This window comes from Falco peregrinus, chromosome 2 (genome assembly GCF_023634155.1).
Source record: "Falco peregrinus isolate bFalPer1 chromosome 2, bFalPer1.pri, whole genome shotgun sequence".
Classification (NCBI taxonomy): domain Eukaryota; kingdom Metazoa; phylum Chordata; class Aves; order Falconiformes; family Falconidae; genus Falco; species Falco peregrinus.
The window spans coordinates 75,727,776-75,750,002 of NC_073722.1; the positions used below are offsets into that span (position 1 = coordinate 75,727,776).

The following is a 22,227-nucleotide window of genomic DNA, read 5'->3' on the forward strand; positions in this document are numbered from 1 at the left end:
AGAACAATAAATAGGTTTTATCTTGAATTCTCCAGTATAAGGAACTTCTGTAAATCAGTGTAAAGTTCATGAACAGTATGCACAGAGGGAATCTGGTACATGCTGTTTAGCAGATGTTGCCTGTTCCCTTGCACTTCTTGTTGGGTAAAGCAGATTCTGGTAGCAAAATCACTTAGCTTTTTTAATTGCATTCTTAAATCAGGATGCACACAGTATGGTAGAGGTGGAAAGGCTGGCTTCCTGATGTTTTCCAGGCTTCAATTGCTGCTGGTGTATGTGGTACATCATAGAAGTTGCCTGTTTTGCTTACACCCAAGTATGTTTCTCTAAAGTACTAATGGGACAGTGTAGGAACTGTTTTAGTTTAGAGGTTTGTGCATGTGTATAGTCACCATTTCTTGTTACTCTGGTTGAGAGCTTTTCTAGTGTGCATGGCATCAGCTCTAGCAGGTGGTGGTGAAGTGACATCAAAAGCCCATGGTGAGAGATGTCCCTGTGCAGGCACAACAGGTAACAGTCACCTCCAGCTGCAGAAAAGCTAAACTGAGTGACTGCAAGTTTCCAGTGGGAAAGAAAGGCTTAAGAGCCATTCCAGCAGAATTGAGTTGCTGCCTCCAGATCCCAGGCCCTGCTGCCTCCCATTGTGATTCCCTCCTGTAATGCTGTGGATGTGTAGCTCCCTGCCTCCCCTCCTCTCCACAGACATGGTCTTCCCCTTCTAAATCACAGCACCGCTGGCACTTAGTAGCAGCTGAGAGCCACAGCCTGGTGCTGGCATGCTGTGCGCCCAGTTCAGTGGTGGTAACAGTCGGTGACCACTGTAGGCAGTGCGCTAACAGAGAATTGCTGGAAGCTAGAGGTGGTCCAAAGGTGAGGTCTTCACTCCAAGCAAAATACCTGTTGACATCAGCAAAGGCAGGATCTTGTGGAGAGTGGGCAGTGTCCAGAAGCTGAAACCGGGAAGGTGTCTCACTGTACCTTTCTGGTTTCCCTTTGCCTCTGATACACATACTATTTTTCAGTTTGTTCTCTTCAGAGCTCAGTAAGGAGCGGCTTTCTGTCCCAGGAAACTTTTCAACACACACAAAGCATTAGAAAACAATTGTGAGTGAAACAAAGCATTATGAAACAGAGGTAAAATCAAGAATTTTACAAAAATATCTTAGGGTAAGCCAGGTATGAAAAGACTTTAGGAGTGATCCAGAAAGTCTGACTTACTGTCCAGCACATTTGTAGAAACTATAGCAGGCAGCAGAATCAATAAACAAATGGATAATCAGAGTCATTAGGAGTCACGAACATTACTTCTTTAGAGAAAAAACTGTCAGAGAGGAGCCAGCAAGCATGTGGACGGGTATAGTCAATCTAGTGCACTTGAACTTTGAAAAGGTTTTGATAGGATTATCAAAGGTTTTCAAAGAAGCAAAGATGTCTTGTGATTAGAAGGAAAGACTTTTTATGGATTAATAGTTAGAAAGCAATAAAAATATATGAGTGCTTTGTCAGTGGAGAGAGGTTTCCTGGGAAGTCCCTCAAGGATCTTTGCTGGAATCTGTGCTATTCAGTCGTTTCAATATGACCCAGAAAGAGACTGAATGTCCTGATAATAGTAAATGACTCAAAGTAGGAAAAACTAAAAGCTGGCTATAGGGATTTACAGAGGGCTCCTAATATACTCTGTATTGGCTGAAAAAAATGATTAGTTGAATTTCCATCACTGTATGCTGACTGATGTCTACAAAACCCCACAAATTATATACGTGTGTGTACTGACGAACACCAAATTAGCTATTGTTTTCAGAAAAGATCTCTTAATGCTGCAAAGAGGTCACAAAGCTGTCAGCTCGGTAAGCAACCATGAAAGCAAATTAAAAGTTGGATTTTCATGAGAAGCCACCACAAATCTTCCTATGTATATAATGCTGCCTGCAGTTCTGGCTACATTTTTCAAAAGAGACTTAGTAGAAGGTAAAAAGGTGTAGAGAAAAGCAGCAAAAACAATCAAATGCGCCAGAATTACTGCTGTAAAATGAAACACTCTTTGAACTGGATTCTTATCAGTCTGATTACGTACTACTAGTGGAGTAGTATAAAGTCAAAAATGGTATGGGGTGGGTGGGTAAGGAAAATTATTTGCAAATTCTCATCATTCAAAAACAAGGGAAAGAATATCTGTCACCATATCTTAAACAGAAGTGTGGGGTTTTTCTATTTTAATCAATGTGTAACAACGTTGTGAAACTCCCAGCTATAGGATCTTGCAAAGGCTAAAGACGAGAAAACTGAATGAAATCACAAAGGTTATGTTTGATGTTTGCTGTTAAACACAGTGAACCAACCAGGTGCAACCTCCAAGTAAAAAAAAGCCCTAAACCACAGCCTGCCCAAAGCTGTGGTGGTGCATGAGGGGCAGACCTCCAGACTTGCTCTTTTCCCCTGAACATCCTTCTCTGCCACTGGTACTGGACACCTGCCTGACGCAGCACTGACTGCACTTCCAGTTCTCTGTCCTGGCTGTGGCAGCAAAAACGCCAATCCAGAACATTGGCCTAAGAAATTTCTTTCCAGCACACACGTTAACATCAGTTGCCATTAAAAAGGATGGGAGGGGGGTTGAGAAGAGGTGGTTAATTGCTTTTACCATCTGTTTCTCCAATTATGTCAAGAAGCAAATTCAATGGGAAGGTTTTTAGTCTGTCTTCTGTGATGCAGAAAATAACTTTCTGTTTATTTTACTTGCCTGCCTTTTTTTACTTCCAGTCTTGCCCCTGCTATTTCAATACACACCTTTATTTTTCTTTAAATAGTCCTTATCAAGCAGAATGCCTGATTTGTATGTATTTTATATTATGATTTTTCATGTTGTCATATTCTCTGCTGTTTGTACACTGGTACGGAATGGTCCTTCTGTTACAGATGATCTGAAAAGGCTGCACTGCCCTTTCTGCCTTTCATACTTCACTTTTCTCTCTCTTTGCTTCTGTAGATGACAAAGTCCACAACGGAAGGATCCAGCCAAACACGCTTAGTGCCACAACCAGGCCTGTCAGATGGAATACCTCAGGTCAGCCTCCAATTAACAGACAGTGGTTCACATTGGAAGGAGATGGATTTAACAGATGAAATCTCCTTCATTAACAGTGATACGTTTTTCTCCAGGTTAGTGCTCCTCTTTTGTCTTTGTGTTTGTTTCTTTCTTTGTTGTGTGTCTGCACCTCCAGCTCTTTTGAACTGGAGCATTTTGAACACTTCCATTGATGTTTACAAAGTCGGTATGCTGGGGTGTAAGGTAAATTAACGTGCATATCCCTGTTGAAGCCACACATTCCAACAAGTTCCTTACAAAGCCATCTGTGTGCTTTAGTTTGCCTTTCCAATATGAATTTTCAAGCATATGAAGGTGGCCAGCTTGGTGAAGTGCAGGTGGACAGGACGGATCTAAGATAAGGCACTAGAAATTACACTGAGTAGAAGATTCAATGAAATGTAAAGTGTCTCCTCTGAGTAATTAAGCGCATTTTATCTGCCCAGTTTTAGTTTTAGCAGATGGCTGACTTTATTCCCATTTTCAGTCCAAAAAGGAAGGGGCTTTTGAGGGGTTTTATCTTTCTGGCAGGAATGACGATAGTCCTAGTGTTCTTCACAGAAGACAGAGAATGAAGTGTCTCTATCTGAATTTATGAGTCTAAGAGTATCTATCTAAAACAGTATTTTTAGTTGTGATTGCTGGCACCTTGTCAATGAGGTGAACAGGTAATGGGCAATTTGGTTTCTTGTAAAGTCTTTCCCTGAACATCAGACTGAATCGGTATCTTTTTGTTCTTGGGATATTGGGTCTGTCATTCCCTTTCTTCTCATGACTAGTGCAGTACATGAAGGATTCAGGTTACTGTGGGAAATTGCTGTATGCTGCTGAAACGTGGGGTTGGCCTAATGTGGGAAATAGTGATATTTACATGTCATGGAACAGGACACCGTGGTGTCTCTGCATACCAACGCAGAACACAAAGCAGAGGCAGTGCTGCCAGACACGTAACCGAGTGACTTCACTGTGTAAGCAGGAGACGGGTGCTATTCTCAGCACTAGTACAGACAGACAGCACTCAGCTTGTGAGACAAGTTAGCAAATTATGCACCAACACCAGATTCTGATTCATAATGATGGTGGTGAAGCATAGATGTCAAATTCGGTTTCTAGACCTTGCAGGCACACACGCTTTTTGACTTCTAGCTGTGCCAGCTGTGTGGTTTACTGTCCCCAAGCCTGCCCCCAGAACTCCTGCAGCCAGGAGACATCATGTTCATTTACACCTGTTCATTAAACCAGCTCTTTTAGACTGAGATGAGCTAGGAAACTATTAGCGAAGCAAGTCGGCTGGCAAAACTGAGAAGGCAGTACAGTTCTACCACCATGCAGGTGGTGCTGGGTCAGGAGTTACAGCCTCTTGGATTGGTGGGCTGGAGCTTGGCAGAGAGCGTGCCCCTGCCCATACCGCGCTACGTGTTGCAAGCTGTAAAGGGAAATCAGGTGCTGGAGAGTTCAAACAAAGACTGCTGAGTCTCATGTCTGGGAAGGGATGTGTAACTGACATGCTTCATGAGGTGCCCCCAAAATTTTTGATTCTTCAAGGAGAATATTCTCCAAAAGATGTAATTATTTCCTGTAGGTATTCATACTTCGCCATCAATGTGTAACTCCTTAGAAGAGTACTGCTGAAGTGTTGAAGGATGAGACAGTTGGGCCAGTACTGGCACAGGACATAAATACCAAATGACTTGCATTTGTAATTAGGCAGAAGCCTCGTCTCCATGCTCAGGCATTGAGATGGAAGCTGTCCACATCTCTGATTTTATCTGGGAAATTAATAAACTGTAGAAATTAATTCCCTTGCAATCCCGTTTTGTTCAAGAACGCCCTCATTTTCTGTCCTGTATCACACTTCTGCACATATTTACCTAATTGGGTTGAGCATCTGCACTACTGTTAGCTTCCAGTATTTTTCTGTCAGTGATCTGCTGCTGCTGAAAGAGGAGTAGGTAGTGCTTGCTGTTTTCTACCCAGCTCCAGGATGACAGGTTGTTGGGCAGGATGGGATGGAGAGGAAGCCCTGGACCACCCCTAAGAGGAAGAGGGGAGAGAGGTCTCTAGCAGACCTAACATGTAGGGGATAGCTGTCTGTGCAACAGTCAGAAACCCTGATTCCCGGGTATTAATGTATTGCTCTGATATATCAGGAGTGTGTTTAAACATGCTTTTGGTAGCCTTGTGTCAGTCCTGTGTAATCTAAGCTCACAGTGAGGTATTACCTGGTATTATCTCTGTGCAAGGCAACGTTAGGAGTTTTCACCTTTTTCAGCAGGACTCTGGCATTTGACCTAGACTGTAAAGTGCTTTGCAAACACACTGATATTCTTGTTGGGGTGTGTGTGTTCTGTCACAAGGTACTAATAGTTTTTAAGTAAATGTTATCATTAATTATATGTAATTATCAGATATGTTTTAGTGAAATGAGTGTATCTGCTCAGCTATGATGTGATCTTTGTTAGAAAAGAATAAAGGTTGTTCTTGGCAATGATAATCATTTGCTGTTTCATGAAAATGCTTGTGTTTTTTCCCTTTCCATGCTCAGATACCACGATAGGGGTAGATCAGAAGAGGATGAAGTGCTACACAGAACGGTAGATGCAGAACCCCTTTAGCAGGCTCAGAAGTGTAACAGGGAAGAAATAACCACGTACACTAAGCCTGTAAGGCCCCCTCCCCCCCCAAAGGACTGTAATCTTTAATAAATTTTCAGTCAGTTTCATTTGACATGTGAGCAGAAGTCTTCAGGGAGAAAATGAGAGACTTCTGGTTGATTAGTAATTTTTGATACTGTTTAAAATACCTCTCAGTATGTGTCTTCATACAGTTGACCTTATAATGAACATTCACTTATTAAGTAGCAGCTATAGTGACAATGTCTTCTAGAATGGCTTATCAGGTTTTTTAAATATTGAAAGACATGTTATGCCTCTTTGCAGGTATGAAATTCCTCATCACAGGAATTTTTTGAAGGTGCTGCTGTCATTTTAAATATGTGATATTATCAGTTGCAATCAAAGCATATTGCAGAGCATAAAATCTGTGTCACCTTCTGTTCACAACTTTTCTTAAGAAAATTATATTTGTAAAGTCGATATGTTCTTTTTTTTTTTTTTTGACCAAAATAGGTGGATTAACTATAGGTACCCATAATCCCCGCTAAAATATAATTTGTGTTCTCTTGAAAATTGCCTCATGATTATAGCTGTGTGCCAAGGGCAAACTGATAATTCTGGAGTAGCGAAAAACTGTATCTGAATACAATCTTCAAGTAAATCCCAAAACAGTGGAGAAAGAAAGAAAGGAAGGGGCAGGAGAGAAGAGACTGGTTCTCTGGAAGAAGGATGAAAGTCTGCTGGCAATATGCAGCCTGGTCCATATTTCTGCGAGGTTTATCTCGTTTTTGCAAGAGCTCCTGTGCAGAGCTTCAGAGCATGGCAGCCAAACTCCTGGCCCCTGGGAACCATGCACATACTTGATCTTTACCTGGCTGAGAGCCACAAGACCTGCACCACAGCTCTCAGGAGCCAGGGGAGGCAGCAGCTTTGGACCTAGGGTGTAGGCAGGAGGGAAGAGGGCTTCCTGGGGCCTTACCAGACCCTCAGTGCAGGGGGAGCTAGGTTGGGCTTGCAGCCCTGTGAAGCTCAGAGTCCCTGTTCAGGTCCATCTTTCTTTCTACTATCTAGAAGGCAAAAGTCTGCTCAAAGCTCTGGTTCAGAAAGGGCATACGTACCTGCAGTAGGAACCGGTACGATTCTGGATGTGTCTACAGGTGCTAGAACTGAAGTGCTTCCAATAACAGATTCAAATGAATTTTACTTCAGGGACAGGATATATTAAGATTTAAGTGGATACAAAGGTAGGAGGGCCTCTTGCAAGCAGTGCTCTTGGGCTTTCATGCTAAACTTTGTATACAAGAAAAAAGGGATAGCCTTCAGGCAGGAGGGAAAATGCATGCATCCTGCAGCCAAAATGTGCGGCGAGGGATTGTTGATGGTGAGCAGAAATTTCTTTCCTAATGCTGGCTCAGGCACACATGCTGTCTGCAGACTTTTGTTGTTACCCTCCTGGATCTTTTGCCCGAGAAAGGGTGCCGAAATATGCTGTGCTGTTGTATATGGCTGTGCTCACACTTGCTGGAGCTGCATCTCTTTGCAGTCCTGGTACTGTTTTGAAGGAGTATCCCTCCATGGGAGGGCACCCTGCTGTTGGCAGTGCTGTTAGGCTCTGTGTATGTACCCTAGGTGGAAATACTGATCAAAACTGTGCATCTGGGTACCCTTTCCTGCTAGTAGTGGTCAGGTGCTGGGGAATGGGTGTGTGTATGGCAGCCAAACTTCGTGGAAAAACCTTGTGTGGTTCCTGAAAGCTAAAGCTTAAAGCAACCGTGGCAGTCATTCAGTAAGCAAGCTGCCTTCTCCCGTGCTTTCTAGTCTTGGTGCGTGCCAAAGATCATAAATTCCTGTTTGTGGCTGCAGTCACAGCTGCAGTGAGATTTGCCAGCACAGATACCCTGTGCTGGCTTTTAAACATGTGCATGTTCTCAAAGAGAAGGTTTGTTTATATCAACCTTTTGTTCACAAAGATCCTTATATCTGGCCTATGTCCTGCAAATAAAGGGATCACATGCTCTAGTAGCCTTCCTAAAATAAGGGGTGGGTTAATGTACCCTGCTGCGCCCTCTTCTTAATGACACTGTTCTCACTGTTAATTGTTGAGGTCTGAAAACACATGTATTTATATACTGAGAAGTTTGTGCTTAGTATAAACACTTTCTCTATTTGTTGGCTTTCCTTTTAGCAGCTGCGGTTTAAAACCAAGGCAAGCCAAAACTTACCATTATTCTCTGGCATGTGATAAGAACTTGGGTGCCTGTTGTTGCCAGAACAAATGGAACAGGGGGGGGCTGGTGTTGTTTACTTAGCTGACTATTTTTGTTTAGATTTGGGGTTTTTTTGTTTTTGAAGTCTGTCATGCCAGTACATTCAGTCCCTATCCAAAGCAATAATTTGCCTTATCACTCAGGAGCCTTGCTGCCAGGTTTACATAAGGGATTGCAGCCAGGCAGCCGACAGAGCTGCCTTCCAACAGCCGTGGATTTTTCGAGAAAACTGCTCAGAAACGGAGCAAAGGTCTGGAATGAGGTCAGTGGGGAGCTGGTGAGGGCAGTTGCCTTCTGCGTTGTGCAGCAGCAGCCTCTACCCTGAGCCCTCAGAGAAGACATTTTATGTAAGGTGGTGTTGCTGTTTGTCACTTGCCTCTTTAGGTTGTGTTGAGTTAGTTTTTCCAAGCTGACTCATTTAACTTTGAGAGTACATTTGTCTCCACCCTCCTATGCAATCAATTCCCTTCTTGCTTGCATTGTGAGATGCTGGCAGTAGGAACTGCCTTACATAATGAGTTGTTAAGAAAAGCATTCAGTTTTCTAAAACCACAGCCACAAAGACATGTGATTTATGTGTTTCTCCAAGGTAGGTGACTGTGAATGGCAAGGCAGGGTGTGGTCTGAGCTCTTCCTGGGTTCTTCTCCCCTGTCTGTAGCCAAGATGTAATGAGAGTCACAGAAACGTGTAATTATGTAGATTTTTTCCATGCAAGTCACCTGGGTGGGTTTCAGTTTACTTTTACAAGCATTTGCCCTTTGTCTTCCACCCTGCACAAGTTCCTCGTTTAGATTAGGCCTTGTCCATTATGCTATTCTAACCTTCCTCTAGCCATCTTGTCTTTGCCTCTTTATGCAGCATTTACCTGGTGACAAATTCTGGCTTGTGGAATGGAGAACATTTTGAATTTGATGCCCGACCTGTAGCACGGAAGCGGAGGTTCATCTTGGAAGCAACAGGAATCATAAATGACACAAAGGTCTCACGACTGTTAGATGTAGAAAGCAGCACTTTAATGCCATAACGTGCATATGGAAACAAAAGTTCTTCTTTCAGTCCATGAGCCAAGTATATTAGTTTTTTCTTGTTTCCTGGGACAGCATCCAGCCTCTTCAGAAACCAGAAAGGATCTACAGTTAAGTTTACAGCAGTTGAGTAACAAAGCTGAAGAACACTGACTCCCTTTGTGTGTCTCAGGCATTGCCCTCTCAGCTAGAAGGATCCTTTATCTTGTCGTTTTGTTGGTTGGGGGTTTTTTAATCTACTTTTGCTGTGAGGAGAAAGTCCCTTTGTCTCATGAGGCTTAGTGACTTTCTGATACCAACTGGGTCAGATAATAGTTTTTGCTGTAGGAAATAAGGTGCAAACATCTGTGATACTTTTGAAGTAATTTTCAAATGAAAAGATCAGTGACCTCATATGGGAGAACACACAGTGGATGATAAGGAGTTTAAGCCAGCCTTGGAAATCCTGTGCTTTTAGAATTTGTGTTTCCAAAACCCAAGTCACCCATCACTAACCTGTCTTACCAGCAACGAGGGAAAAGGCAGAGCCTCTGCACCATGACTTGACTTATTTTTATGGCAGTAAGTGAGTAGTTCCCCCTCCTGCAGCTTCCTTAGCCTGTCTCCTCAGGTGGCTGGTGCCTTGTGCAGCTGAGGCGGTTCAGCAGAGCGTGCCTGTTTCCCACAGCTTTGCAGAGTAAGCAGTTTTCTACCACCTGAAGCAGTGAGGTACTCCTTCCTGTGCAGCTGCCCAGAAGGGACCTGGGCTCGTGTCCTGCAGGCAGTCCGCAGGAAGATGAGTGGGCAGAGGTCACCGAGTTCTCAGCCAGGCTTGTTTGCTGCTGCCATTTCCTGGTTCAGCTGAAAGAACTGTGCACTTGGACGCCGTGTTCAGCACATTGCGGTGTAGGCTGATGGAGTTCAGCTGGGACTTCCCATGACACACATGTATATTTTTAATTAAAGCAGTCAGCTGGCTGTCTAATAAGAAAAGGCTGGGGGTGGCAGGGCAGGGTTGTCACTCACTGCTCTTGTCACTTTGCTTTCATCTGTTTGTCTCTGAGCTGTTTCAGTGCTGTAAAATCCTCCTCTTTCATAGCCAGTGGCCATGACAGATTTCCTCTCATTTTTTCTGTTGTGAGGAATGTGATCCCAAGCTGACTGCTTATCTACAAATTGCACTTTCTCACATTGGCTCACTGCCTTCCTCCTGGCCTGAGAGGGCTGCAGTTGCAAAGTGTGGAGATAGTCGCATTTCTGTACAAAAGCTTTCCTTTTCATTCTGCACCTGCTGCAAGAAGTATATTTGCACTAGGGATGATTGCAAAGAAATTACTAAAAGCCATTTGGGTGTTAATGACTTCCAGTCATTAAGGCTTTGACAGGATTCCTGGAAACAAGAGATTCCACCACCAATTCCTCAGGCCCTTTCACAGTCTGCAAGCTCTCAGCATTCAGAAAGTTTGAGTCATGTAGGGAGGGATTAATAGCTAATAAAGTAACATTTTTATTGTCCTGCATTATGGTTAGGAACCACCTAACCACCATGAAATAATTACTGTCTTGGCAGCACTACTAACAGTGCACCATGTTTTATAAAATTTATAGATCTTTCCTTCAAAAAAAAAAACCCTCAGAACTCTGGAAAGCATAAAATTGCAAAAAAAATCAAGTGGCCATCATTCTGAGAGGGCTACTGAGCATCACAGAAAATAAGTTTCCTCCTGTCGTTAGCTTTTGCTGAATTTATGCCCGTTGGGTAGAAAAACTTGGACTTTTCCCAGGACTGTGAAGGCGGGTTGGGAAGTTGCAAGCTTATAGACCTTTCTCTTGTTGTTCTGAACGTTGTGGGTAACTAAACGTAGGCTTATGCTGAACTTTGTTTCCCTTCAGTGTCCACTTGTGCCACTCCTAACATTGCTCGGACTGCCCTGCAGCAGGATAGGAATGTGTTTGTGCAGGCTGGACACGTACAGAGCGGTTAGACATGAGGCTGATGTTGCAAATGAGGGGCACAGCAGTGAGCTGCACTGATTGAGCCCAGCATCGCTGTTTCTGGCTGTGCATAAACAATAATTTGTGTTTCTTGATGTACACACCGCTGGGTGCAGGAACAAGCCCTAGGACTGGTCTGAGAGGGCTGTGCTTCAGTCAAATGCAGTCAGGTTTTAATAGACCTGGTCATAGTTGTCTTTTAGCCAGGATCTCCCTTGCTTCCACGGCAGATGCATCGTCCTGCTTTAGGCAGAGAGATGGGGTTATTCTCACCCAGCTCACTTTTCTCTTAGTGCCTTCCAGCTGGAGTTGGTCTCTCCTACCTAGTCGTCTTTCGCCTCCACCTCTCCTGGGAGCCAGGCCAGCCGCTGGGACATTGTGCAAAGGGAGGACTCCTTTCGGTCACATAATCAGCTGCAGAAGAGGAGCTATTTCAAGAGGGTCTTTCTGGAGGGTAGCTCTGCCAGACTGCCTCCCTTGCCAACGCAAATGGCAATTCATCTTTCAGTGGAGTAAAAAGCCGTCTGCACCAAACATGAATGTGCACTTTGCTCAGCCCCTTCTGATATGGTGGTTATTTTCGTAAGGCTAAGGGTGAACTACAAACATTGCATTTCAAGATGCTTTAGAAAGCAGGAAACATGGGGACTGCAGAGGCATGGAGTTGAAAGGATAGTAATTTTGTAGAGGATTGGAAGGATGGTTTTGGAAGGTGGGGAAGTGTGAAACCAGTGACATTTTTGGTAGGGAATACAAATAATGCAGGGGTTACCAAGGGCTCATTTAATTTCTTTTGGAATCTTTTTGCTGAGAAACGAATGCTTTTTCTTCAGTGTTTTCTATGACAAACATTTTCATTGGTCTGAAACAGCTGAATTTTTAAAGGGTGTTTGTGCAAACTGTTTTATAAAAACAACAGTTTAGAGGAGTGGGACAAATTTCATTAGACATTAATATTTAGGAATTTCATTAGATCAGCAGAGCTTTGGAAAAAGGCTGCTTTGAAAATAACGTGTGCACAACCAGACTCCTGCTTGTTTGCTTGCTCTCTCATGCTCTGGCACTTGAACTGACCGGTGTAAACGAAGAACCTAGTGACCTGTCGCACGGCATGCTTTACCTTGTTCCCACAGCGCATTAGCTGGCACAGCCATTCATTACTTGGTGCTTTCCCAGAAAACCCTTTAGGAACCTACTCCCAATCCCTCCCCCTTCTCCAGGAGGGAGGCCAGGAAACTTCTGGGCTGTCCCATGGGGCGAGAGTCCTTTGGAACAAGTTAAAGCGGCTGAGAAGTGGGTGTGGCAGTGCTTGCAAAGGACACTGCTGCTTAGTGAAGAGCAGCCACAGCAGCTAATCCAAGTCTCCTGGGAGCCTGGGGTGTCCCTCTCCATGGGAAATGTGCTTGCATGCTTATCTGTTGGCTGAGATCAGGAACTCTTGAGAAGCTTTCAGCTTGGTGTTTACTTTTCTCCTGTCCCAGCAAGTTTAAGGAACAATTCTGGAATACGTTTACTCCTTAATAGCTTTTACCTAGCTTTGTTTAAAAGGTAATTTAGCCTCCAAGTTGCAGGAAGGAACAGAAGAGCTTGCAAAACCCCAGTATATTCCCCACAGATATGCCAACAATACGTCTGTTTCTATGCCAGTGCAAAAAGGGAAAGGGTAAAATGAGAGCAACCTGCTTCTCTGTTGGACAAGAGGAATATTAGTTAAGAAAATTCTGAAAATTACATCTGGGCTGTTTATCTAAGGCTTGGTGTTCTTAAACAGAGGCAACTAAGTTGTAATAATGTTAAAAATCTATCATCATCATTGATGAATTTTCAGTAGTTGGTTATCTTCGCCATTTAAAAATGTCTCATTTCTAGTCATAATTTGTCTGTCTTTGACTCCCAAGCATTGGAGCTTGTTCAGCCTCTGAGTACTAAGTCAAGTATTAATGTTTACTGCATGCATAGGCTCTTCTGTTTGAAAAGCACTAAATGTGTGGGGTTTAGTTCTTGTGTTCCCTGCATGGTTGTCTCTGAGCACTCTTGAGTTTTACACAACTTGCTTGAGAATGGGAATTCCTGAACTGATCAGTCTTCTGTAGCAACCATCCCAGTAGGAAATAATACTTACACGTAATACACCTTTTCCACACAATATTCATGCTGATGCCTCTGAGAACAATGTTAATTTCTTTAGCCACACAGTCACTCAGGGCTTGTGTAGGAGTGCTGATCTGGTGTGACGTTGTATCCCCAAGTAGGACCCATCCCCTTGCATATAGTTCCCAGATTGGACTCTTCTATGGCTGTACTGAAACTTCTAATGCTGGCTTGCACACAACATAAAAAAACAAACCATCGGTATTATTTTACGTTTCCTTTCAGATTGTTGATAAAAGCATTAAGTGATATAGGGCTGACTGCCAACCTTGGAAAGTCACTGTTAGCACTTACCCCCTTTCCGAGGATTACCCTCTTACTAAATTATGTTTTTGACATATTAGTTGCTCTTTCTTCCTGTTTGTGCTCTTTTGGACAGGGCCTATTTAATCCTCTCTCTGCTTTGTTTGGACATGAAGGGCTACAGTTTCCAGATATGGTTTCTGTTTACATGTGACTTGCTTATTTCATGTGTGCTCACAAATCTTCTGGCCTGAGGGAGATTTTCCAGGTTATTTATTATTTATAATTGCAGATGTTTGTATGCACAGATACTCTAAAGAGAAAAATGCATGTATCAATGTATGTATATGTACATAAATAATGGCATTTCGAATTTTTGTATTGGTCTTATTTTGAAAAGTACATTCTTTAATTTTCAGTCTGATGATATCTTTGCTTTGCATTTCATGTTTCTGCCAGAGGGAAATTATTGCGTAACTTAGTAAACACTGTGGGAATACATTGATGGTACTGAGCAGAACTCCAGCATCTTAAAAACCCTCAGATTTTATCAGACCAGGCAAGATCTTTTTTTTTTCTTTCTTTCTTTAAAAAATAGTATGTGATTTGTGTATGACAGTGCAGGGAGGCAAGGGATAACTGCTTTTCAGGAGGCAAACGCAGCCACAACCTCATAAAATCCATTATCTAGATCACTTATATCTCATGTCCTCTGGTGCTGTTCACAGATCCTCTTCTCTTGTTGCTTTATACACTGAGAACGTTACTTGATGTGCAGCTAAGTATGAAAAGGGAAGACAGAGGAGAAAGCACTTCTGTAATGATGATTGACAGGAGACTTCCTTTCCAAACATGTGTGCATTCTTTAAACGTTGATGGTGGTGGAGAAAAGTCATTATTCATATTTAATTCCAGCCAGTGTCTTTTTTCCTTTGTTGAATCTCAGTAAGAAATTTGCAGATCAAATAGTTTGAACCCAGGTGTTGCCTTGGGGTAGGTGCTGAAGTGTGGTGGCGTGTATTGGTATTTTAGGAGGGTTTGTAATTCTTGTTTTTATTTGCTGTCTGTTTTCCTGAATTATTCACAATACACTAAGGAGCATACAGTCAGTGGAGACGATGCTGTGCCTTTCCTGAGAGAGGCTGGTTTTTTTTCCCATCCTCTGTATGTACGTTTGATGGTACTGTAAATAGCCACTGCAGTACATTGTGGCTGCCAGCAGATGAGTTTTGCCTTTCTGAGCAACAGGAATGCAAGAATTGTATGAAACCTGCAGAAGAGGTTTTGTTGTCCGTGTTTAATATGGGAGAACAAATTCAACCAGTACAAACAAATCCAAAACAAAATGTCTAGTCCCAGGTTTTATGCGTGATAACTCAGCCTGATTTATGCAAGTTAAAAAGGGCATAAGAGGGCAGGGGGAGGGTAGGAATTCCTGCCTCTGTCAAGTAGCAAGTTGGCTTTAACATAAATATCTGTGAGAAGGAAGTGGAATTGTTTGAAGACTGCAGTTTTCTGGCAGCTTTTGTCTACCTGCTTTGTGCCACAAATACATCACTTGTGGCCCGTACCCATGAACAGGGTAGGTGAAGAACTAAGGAGTTGTGTGCTCCTTTAGCAGAGTGAGAGATTCAAAGGGCCCGTGGAGACGATGTGAACTGAAGTAAGGTGATGTGTACCAGGGGGCGATTTCCTGCTGTTTGAGTAGCAAGTACTACTGCTGTTACTGACAGTTGGCCACTGTGCCCCAAAGTACTTCTTAAAATTTCACTCTTTGACATTTCTCCACTAAAAAACTTTTATTGCAATATCCACAGCTGCTCCAGAAATAATTAAAAACTTGAGAAACCAGCAGTGCTAATAACAAAAGTCCACCAGCTGCATTTTTCCACCTTTGATCTCCTTCCTTTTAATGGGTGTTGAAGTTGCATGCCAGTGGGTGTGCAGGGAAATGTGAGCTGGGGTAGCTCCGCTTTTTTGGCAGTGTTAGAAGCAGATGAGGATGGAGAGGAGAAAAATGGTACCCCATTGAAGGGACTCTAAAATAAAAGGACAGAAACAAAAGGTGGATCTGAAGGTACTGGTGGTACAGGGATCTCTGGGCAACTCTAATGTTCTCCCAAGGCATCTGGTTGATATCAGCATGATGCCATGAACTAATCTTCTGCACTTAATTCATAAAGTAATCTTTCTAGTTATTACACTATCTTTTTGTTAGTGAATTCTTTGTTGAGGATCTTAATACTTTTAAGTTCATTTATATGGGCAAGTCCCCCAGAAGTTATGACAAAATAGCTAGGGAATAAATTCAGAGCACAGCAGCTATTTGAGTTATTCCACTTCTGTTTATTCAGCAAGCTGTTCTGGAGAACTTGGGCTCCTTCCCCATGTAGATGGATCCTGAGTAAATGTGGAAAATTATTTTTTTTTAATTTGCATCATGTTGATAATACTTGGTTTATAGAAGTGTAATAAACTATAAATAATTGTGTGCATAAAAAGAAGACTGGCCAGGAAGAAGCAATATGATTTATTGCCGAATTGTGAAATAGTACAAGGCCCTTTTGTTTTATACTGAAGCAGTTTTACGTATCAGAGTAAAAAAATCTTTCTCTTATGGTTTTAGTCACTTAAGAGCGCATATGGTGCATTTAATTTAACAGGACGTCATCAAGATATTCTTTTAATTGCCACAGATAAAAGCAGCCCAGATCCATGGTGGCGGAGTGCTTTATCAGCACTGCTGACTCTCCTGAAAAGGGGCCCTGTGCTGTGCCTGGCGCAGCAGAACAGGCTTGCGCTGAGGCAACAGGCAGAAGCATTACTAATGCACTTCTTCCAGCCAGCCTGCTGACAGGAGCAAATATTAAACAGTTCAGTGTACTGAAGCGAAGCCACTTCTCGATTGATCTCTGCATCTCTACTCCGTGCCACCACTCTCTGAGACCGCAGAAGCCTGCTGCTCTTGGTTTTGACAGAAGACACTCCTGTCTCCTGCTGAGAAAGGTCAGGATCGGTCAGACATCCCTGTGAAATGTCTGATACCCTTCTGCTAACCTGTGTCTGCTGCTTCTCCAGAAAACTGATGTGGCTCGTGTTTAATTCACATGATCTACATCTGTATGGAATCATCTGTATGGAAGTCTTAAACACGCAGGCACTAAGCTCTTGCCGCAGCATTGTCCCAAACCAGTGCCAGTCGTTGCAGGGGTTGAAGGTTGATGGTGCTTGACTTGAATTTGTGAAGACTGGCATGTCTGGCTGTGCCAGAATTAGCCATTAGGCTTTTACCACCTAAAATGTTGAAAGGATCCATTCTGTTATGCCCCTTCTTATCAGTTTGAGACTGTCCCCTTCCAGTGTGCAACTTGGAACACTGTTCATAGGCAGGGCAGCAGCAGAAGGGTTTCTGTCCAGTGTCAGGGGAAGCTGAAGGCAATTCCTTAGGCACTCTGGGCAGAGCAGGTGCAAAGGTGAAAAATAAAACTTTCAGTATGCTCCTTCAGTACCCATCAAATGTTCCAGTGCAAGACTTCCTTAGGGATTTTGTGCCGTTTGTTTCCTAAGGCTGCTGTGTCCTGGAAAGTGGCACAGCCATGGCGTGGGGTTCTTCTGCTACCTGCTGCTCTTCCCAGCCCTGAACTTCCACCACATGAAATGGCGTGATTCGTTGTTCCAGAAGAGGGTTTGGTCAGCAGCAGCAGCCACGGATGTGGAAGCAGGAGTGCTTGAAAGCGGCCCACTAGGAACATCAGTAAACTAAGTTCAGCCTCTGCAACACTTACCTCTTCATTTCAAAGGTGAAGGGGAGAGTTCTCCTCCGCGCCTCTTGGCTGCGTGACCACAGCGGCTGGCCAGCTGTGGCACAAACCTGCTGAACCCACAAATTCTGAACCCCAGTAGCATCTACTGCAGCGCGAAAGGGGGGTAAGGTCAAAGGCCCAGCAGTACCAGCCCCTATAGACACCTGTGTAGGGTGAATGCAGCAGCGGGGCTCGGTGCCGCTCGCAGGGGGCGGGCGGAGGGCCCAGCGCCGCCGCCTTGGGGGGAAACTGGGGGTGATGGGATGGCGCCCGGGGTGACATTTAGGAAGAAGGGGTGGGGGGGGGGGGTGTCGGGTTGTAGTCACTGAAAGGGGTACAAGGGTAGGGTGTTGTTGTGAAAAGGCCTCCCGTGGTCATTAGCCCTCAGCTGGCGGCATTTCTCGCAGGTCCGGGACCGACCGGGCATCGTAAACCACTTTCGGTTAGCCGGCGGGGCGGGCCGGGGCCGGGCCGCCGCCAGCTTCGCTCCCCGGCGGCAGCGGAGGGGGCCGGGCCGGGGCCCTGGCGGCGGGGCGGGTCCCCGTCAGCCGCCACCCCGGGCCGGGCGGCCCCTTCGCCCCTCCCCGGGGCCGGGCCGCGCCGCCGGCTCCCCGCGGCGAGGCGAGAGGCGAGGCGGGCGGCGGCTCGATGGCCAGCATGGCGTGCGAAGTCATGCCGCTGCAGAGGTACGTGTCCGCCGGGGCGGCCCCCGGCCCCGGGCTGCCCGGCACAGGGAGCCGCGGCTCCGGCCCTGCCGGGGAGGGCAGCGCCGCTCCAGGCCGGCTGCCCGGGCGCCGGGGCAGCGGAACCAGCCGGCGTGTTCGCGGGGGCTCCGGGGGTGGGGTGGGAGCTCGGTGTAGCCCTTCCCTTGCAGGGAGCCTGCCTGGGGGTGTGGGGGTGCGGGCGCTGCGGGGCCCTCCCCTCCCGGGGGCCGTGCAGCCGTGGGGGAGCCCGGCCGGGCCTGCCCCTGCAGCCCCCTGCAGCCCCCTGCAGCTGTCGGCTTACACACCCGGCGCCGGCTGCAGCGGCACGGGCGAGAGGTGTAGTTTTTCTTAAACCCTGGGAGAAGTTAGGGGTTCAGCCCTTAGGAAAGGGCTGGTGTTCTTCCACGATGCCGAGACACACCTGCCTTCGGCACCGGCTGGGAGCTACCTGTGCCGGCATGCGTTCCTGCCCGCGGTCCGGCTGGGAAACGGCAGGGCACGGACCCGGGGGAGAGGGGAGCAGGCACAGGCCTTTTACCGAGTCATTCATTTCAATTTTTTTGTTATTGCTACTTTCAAAATTAAGCGGTCCATATCTCCCGTAGTCTTACTCAAATGGGCTGACTATCAATCTTTATGTAAACCTACCAAATAGTAATTCAGCACGCCGCTTCAGCACTGCGGGGGCAGGGAGGGGGGGGTGCTGTTTCAGCAGAAGCTGCGGAGTTGCTGCTTGCTTGGACACGATAAAATAGTAACCGAAATTGCTGCCCAAACTGTTAATGTCTCGATAAAGCGCGGGGTCCACTGCAGAGGAGATGTGGAGGAAGTCTCCTTTGCAGTAGTGCAGTCACGGCGTTCCATGTTGATGACTGCAGAGAAACAGAAATGCGGTTTGAATGTCTTAAAGAAGTAGTCATAGTGCACCATTCCTATTTGAAGGACCAGTCTCACATAATATTTTTAACCTTTTCTATGTTCCCAAGGATCTAACTGTCCTAGCAGGAGTCATAACAAGTGGTTGTTACTGTGCTCTTGACTGTTCACCCTAGGGGAAGATAGGTCTCACAGGGTAGGTCTAATTAGGCTCTTTGGTTTTGTTTGTTGCAAGGGTTAACTCTTGATCAATTAGAAGTGTGCTCTGCACTTCAACACCGAAATTTTTTCTTCAAACTCCTATTAAGCCTTGAGCACAGTACAGAATTGTTTGAGCTTTGCTGTTAAAAAAAAATTATTCATAAAATTCTGTCGTCTTTTCCATCTTCTTGATCTGTTCTTACTATATGTATACTACACTTTTAGCACCTGATTTTCTTTGGACCTAGGGGCAGACAAGCATAGACTACTAGACCCCTTTACAGTTCTCCAGGTTGCATCTTTATTTTCCTGTTCTTCCTCTTGGAGCTTTGTCTCCTCCATTTTTAGTGCAGAGGTTTGCTGCAGAAGAGGGCCTTGCTGGCTTTGAGCATTTTTTTGCAGTTTCAGAAAGGTGGTACCCAGCAGTAGCCACCGGTTATGGGTAGCAGTATCCTTGAGGTTCCTGTGAGGTGGACAGGCTGATGGTGCTGTTTTGGCTCGGCATGGACAGCTTGTGGTACATGATTCCTGTTGCTGGGTCTAAAGCAGACTAGTGGCAACCTCCAGGTGCTGTGGCTTGGGGCACTTCCCAAGTTGAGAGCATGCACCTTCCTCTCTCAAGAAAGGGAATGAGCTGCCAGCAGTAATCACGCTTGATTCCCTTCCATGGTGGATGAACTCTCTCCTGCCCGTTTCCTGCAGGTGCCCCTCTCTGCTCTCTTTGGGCCACAGATTGCTGCCATGCTGTGCCTGCCACGGGAAACCTCCCGTGCTGAAGCGATACGAATGCATTTCTGTATGGCTGGTGTGTAAAACTTGGGAGAGGGAGAAGGGCTTTGTTTAAGCAGCTGTGATGAATACATAGCGATTGGCACTAGAGCGGCAAAGTATTGTATCTGTTAAGGTATCTAAACTGTGAGTCTGTCTTCCTAAAAATCGTATAATGTGCTCTTACAGAGCCAAATGTATTATATGGTGTCATTTTATTCTATATATAGAAGTTTGTGGAATAGCACATGATGGGATATGGTCGCCTGCTGCAAGGGAGTGACAGTGGGGATGTCGGGGTTATGTTTCGTTGCATGGGAAGAGGTGGAAGACCAAATGTGTTGACCCCTCCACTGCAATAGGTCCTGCGTTGCACAAGCACTGTAAAAGGCATCTGTGAATGTCACACAAGTTGCACTACTGATTTTCCGTCAACCTACCCGCCAGTAATGTCTCTTCTATTGCTAATAGGCTAATGTGTTTTCTGAATAGCATTAGCTTACTTTAATAACCTAGATTCCTAGGAAGTTAGAGTATTACTAGTGCTGTTAATGTATGGGTTAATTCATTTATTCTAGCTCAGTCTGTTGCAGGTTTTACGAAAGCTGTGCCGAGCTGAAACCTGTGGTGGCTGCTTAAGAAAGGCGGGTGCATGTTCAGGCCTCGTTTGTGATCAGTGGCCTCTCTTGCTCTGCACTTTGCTGAAACAAATCAAAGCAAAGGAAGAATGAAGCCATCACAAATATTTTTAGAAAGTGCATCTGATAGAATTAGGGAGTGCGACTGATCTGTTTCTAACCCGTACAGTAGCAGTTGTCTGCATGGGCTGTCTCACTTGCAGTCCTCATCGGGGTTGTTTGATTTACCTCATCGGTTTGTTTGCTTGGGGGTCTTTGACAAATACCCAGTATTTTAGCCTGAGAACACCGTTTGTATTCCACTGGACTTTTTTTTTTTTTTTTGAATGATGGCTGTGTTCTCTTTAACAGATTAGTGAGCGTTGTTCTGTGTAAAGTTGTATTGTAAATAAGTCTGATCCTTTGGACTTTATCACTTTCTATCCAAGGTGCTGGGAGTGCTTGACAAGCCCTAGTGAAGTATGTTCTGGAAAACGTACGTGAAGTGTGATCTCTGAGGGTGGAGAGAACTTGTGTCTGATTTTTGTTTGTTTGGGGTTTGGTTTGTTGATTTTTTTTTTCTGGTGGAAGAATGAAGAGAAGTTCAAACCCGTGGTTCTGATCTTCCTCTACTCATAGGCTATTGCAAAAGGCTACGTGACTTTTTGGCCTTCTGGGCTCACATTTGACCCACAGCAGGGTACCCTGTCTTGTCACAGCTGTGACGTGATGGGTGTAGGAGCATGTGGAAGCACTTTCAGGGTACCACTGGGTGGATGGTGGTGAGGGCTCTGACAGAAAGGAAAATTATATGGAGATTTTCTGTGGTCTTTGCGTTCGGGGTATCCACCTGATTAAGCAAGAAAATATGAGTATTTACCTAAAAAATGGACTCTTAGATATCTTTATTTGAGGAATGCAAGCTTTAACAAACAATCCTGCAATCAAAGTCGGTGGTTACCTAGTAACAGTTCTTCACCATCATAATGCAACAGGTATGTGTGCGTTATGCAACTTCACACTGTTAAATTCGGAGAAGAGGTGAGACTTTGGCTGGTACATTCATTCCGCCTCTTTCTGACCCATTTTCTAGCTTTATCCTAGTGAAGACTATTGCCAAACCACAAGTAGAAGACAAGACACTGCCCTGTCTTTCATAATAAGCCCCAACTAGTTTAAGAAGTAAAACAACAAAAGCAAGCTGTTTAACATTGACGTCATTTTATAAAAGATAAACATATTTGCAATCCAGGAGGATAGTGAGTAGAAAATAATTATACAAAATTATGCTGTCAAGGGTTTCAGTAGATTCAGATATGTTAATATAAATGGAAAATCAGCCACTTGCTCACAGTGGCATTTAATCAGCAAGGAGTTCTACTCCTTTGAGCTTGTCATGGGATAGCCTGTACTTCTCTGACGTTGCTTTGAAGTGGGAGAAGGTGTGCAAGAAAGCTTCAGTGTATTATTTTTTTTTTCCTATTCAGGTAATGTGCCTCGGTCTCAGTGCCCCCTCACGCACAGCCTGCGCAGCTACACCTGTGGATAATGCAGTATATTCTCAATGCCTACAGCTGTGCTGTAGGTTAGCCTTTCCTAGAATTAAAAAGATCCTCTTCTACATTTGGGTACTCGTGCCTTAATCTTGCAGGTGGAAAACAGAACAAGAAATAGTACATGCCTCTCAAATGTGTGAGAGTCATCCTTTGTATTCACCTCGGTTTGTGTCTATGAAATAGCAATGCTGTATTTTGAATGCCAGGTAAAACAGGAGACAGAAGCTCACGCGTTTGGAAAGCTAATAGGGAATTCTCCCCCAAAGAGGACACTTTCTCTGGCCCTGCAGTGACATTGCTGCACACCGTGATGTTGCAGGCTTAAGACGTAGTTGAGACAC

The 22,227-nt window shown here is 44.8% G+C and overlaps 1 protein-coding gene across 8 annotated transcripts in view; it reads left to right on the top strand.

The window, feature by feature from the left end:
* The window catches only part of FAM13A (family with sequence similarity 13 member A), a 133,755-nt gene that overhangs the window by 54,825 nt on the left and 56,703 nt on the right, over positions 1-22,227 (top strand). For 6 of the 8 annotated variants that reach the window (XR_008745682.1, XM_055795251.1, XM_055795252.1 and 3 more), the window contains one exon: positions 2,987-3,159. Coding sequence is in view for 7 of the 8 variants with exons in the window: in XM_055795251.1 (XP_055651226.1) it covers positions 2,987-3,159 (173 nt within the window). In the remaining variant the exon portion in view is untranslated. Of the gene's footprint in view, positions 1-2,401; positions 2,460-2,986; positions 3,160-17,740; positions 17,851-22,227 lie in introns of those variants that run through there. The other 2 variants (XM_027779948.2, XM_055795256.1) reach the window with 2 other exon arrangements.